We start from the raw sequence: 1,927 nt of genomic DNA on the forward strand, positions 1-1,927 counted from the left end.
CTAAGGAATGAGAGATGGTGCAAATGAAGAGCTTCCGCATCTTAATTCTTAATAATATGGTCCGCTTGTTTGGGCTTGTACGGTTTTTTCAGTATGAGAAAGCCGAATCTGACGTTAATTTTGCGATACATAAAATGAAATTTCGATACATCTTTCCTATAAATATTGGCAAAAATGATTCACTGCTATTCCATTCACTTTCTATTTTCATTTACTTTTGTGCACAAAAAAAACTTGACTTCAAACTTGACCTAGGCAAAATTATTATGAATAATCAGCTTGTTTACTCAATGTCCAATTGCCCACCCAATTTACATCTTCCGAAAGCACTTTGAATCTTATCTGTCACATTTCTGATTATTATTAAAAATTATATGCGTAGATGAAAATAAAAATGACTCATATCACCATACACTCTACAGAATTTTCCATAAACGAAATGATGAGATAAGTTTGCTTAAGCCATATTCATTCTCGGCTACACGTATGTCGCAAACTCTTATCGACCATTTCATTCTGACGAAAATTTAGCTGATTTTTGAAAAAAAGCATATATTGAAATTCAGAACTCTATTCAGTTCTGACGAAAAATTGATTCGACAAGAAAAACAACATCATTTCGAAGAATTAGATTGAACGAATGACGTAATGCATCATTCTTTGTGCTATAAAAGAGGATCTCTCTTCGACACCATTTTCAGTTTGGTGGTCAGCATCAAGTGTGAAGTTTGTGAAGTATTTTAATCATGAAACTGTGCCTTGTACTATTCATCTCCATTTTGGGGATTGGTAAATAGAATTTTTACCGAATTTTAAATTGAGTGTTGAACTAAAAATTAGTTTCTATTTACATTTTTATAGGTCTCAGTGAGAAATTTTACCACATTGGCAGATGGATGACGGTACGTTTGATTTGTGATTTTCGTTTTAAAGAAAATTATTAAAAAAAATTTCCTAATTTACTATGTTTCTTACTTTTTTTTAAATATTATATATTCCGTACAGGGAAACTGGTACCAAGGCAATGCATATTGTAACTCAATCAATCAACGTCTGATTAGCATTATGTCGGAGCAAGAAAACGAAAAGGTTACTAAATTTATTAAAAATTCGGGTATGTTTAGTGTCGCAGTCGATGTAAGAAAAGCATCTAACAAAGAAATTAAACGAATGAATTAAATTTTTAATTTCTACTTCTATCAGGCTATCCTTTGTCGGAAAATAGCTTTTGGACATCTGGCACCAAATTGGGCGAGAATTTCATTTACTGGATGAGCAACGGAAGTAAAATTGTCTATAAAAATTTTGTTGATAAAAAACCATACAATTTGACTGTAACTGAAGCCCAAGCCGAAAAATGTGTAGAACTACGTGGTCTTAACGATCTAAAGTGGAATGAAGTTCGTTGTGACATCGATTTACGTTTTGTATGTGAAATCGAAAGTGCTTCACGTTTATCAATTTGGGATACCATCCATAATAGAGACAATGTTGTTAAAGAAGAAAATTAACAACAAACGAAACGTTAATTTTTAACTCAAGTTGAATACTGAAATTGATACAGATTTCAAATTTCAATGAAAATAAAACATTTTGATGATCAATAATCCAATCCGTGTAAACAGATAAAATAAATAAAGATTTAATTTTAATGTCATCTTACGATCTAATGACATTTTAAACAGACGCTTGTTTTGATTTACAATTAAGCATCTGTATGAGTGTGTGACAACCATTGTTCTCTAATTACATTGCAGAAATACTCACAGCTCGGCCCTCTTAAAATTCAGTCTCATTTTTCCATTCGCACTCGAAACATTGAAATTAAAATATTATTCAATATTGAATTGTTGCAAATTAAATTCAAGTGATTTTTTCTCATCAATTTAAATCGCTTTATGGTACTATCTAAAGAAAATTCGAGAAA

The 1,927-nt window shown here is 31.1% G+C and overlaps 1 protein-coding gene across 1 annotated transcript; it reads left to right on the forward strand.

Moving 5' to 3' along the window:
• The first annotated feature begins 689 nt into the window (after positions 1 to 689).
• On the forward strand, positions 690 to 1,684 carry LOC116348686 (macrophage mannose receptor 1-like). The gene is made up of 4 exons (XM_031779753.1): positions 690 to 789; positions 862 to 902; positions 1,006 to 1,114; positions 1,204 to 1,684. Exons 1-4 carry the CDS (start codon positions 747 to 749, stop codon positions 1,509 to 1,511), a joined length of 501 nt encoding a protein of 166 aa, XP_031635613.1. The 5' UTR covers positions 690 to 746; the 3' UTR covers positions 1,512 to 1,684.
• The last annotated feature ends 243 nt before the right edge of the window (positions 1,685 to 1,927 follow it).

Source organism: Contarinia nasturtii, unplaced genomic scaffold (assembly GCF_009176525.2).
Source record: "Contarinia nasturtii isolate CC-2019 unplaced genomic scaffold, AAFC_CNas_1.1 Cnas_scaffold_2625, whole genome shotgun sequence".
In the NCBI taxonomy this organism is placed as follows: Eukaryota; Metazoa; Arthropoda; class Insecta; order Diptera; family Cecidomyiidae; genus Contarinia; species Contarinia nasturtii.

Bases quoted from the DNA above. Each gene is read 5' to 3' on its own strand.
- LOC116348686 (XM_031779753.1), top strand. From the start codon at position 747: ATGAAACTGTGCCTTGTACTATTCATCTCCATTTTGGGGATTG. The intron at 790-861 runs GTAAATAGAATT...ACATTTTTATAG, and splicing joins CATCTCCATTTTGGGGATTG to GTCTCAGTGAGAAATTTTAC. The intron at 903-1,005 runs GTACGTTTGATT...TATTCCGTACAG, and splicing joins ACATTGGCAGATGGATGACG to GGAAACTGGTACCAAGGCAA.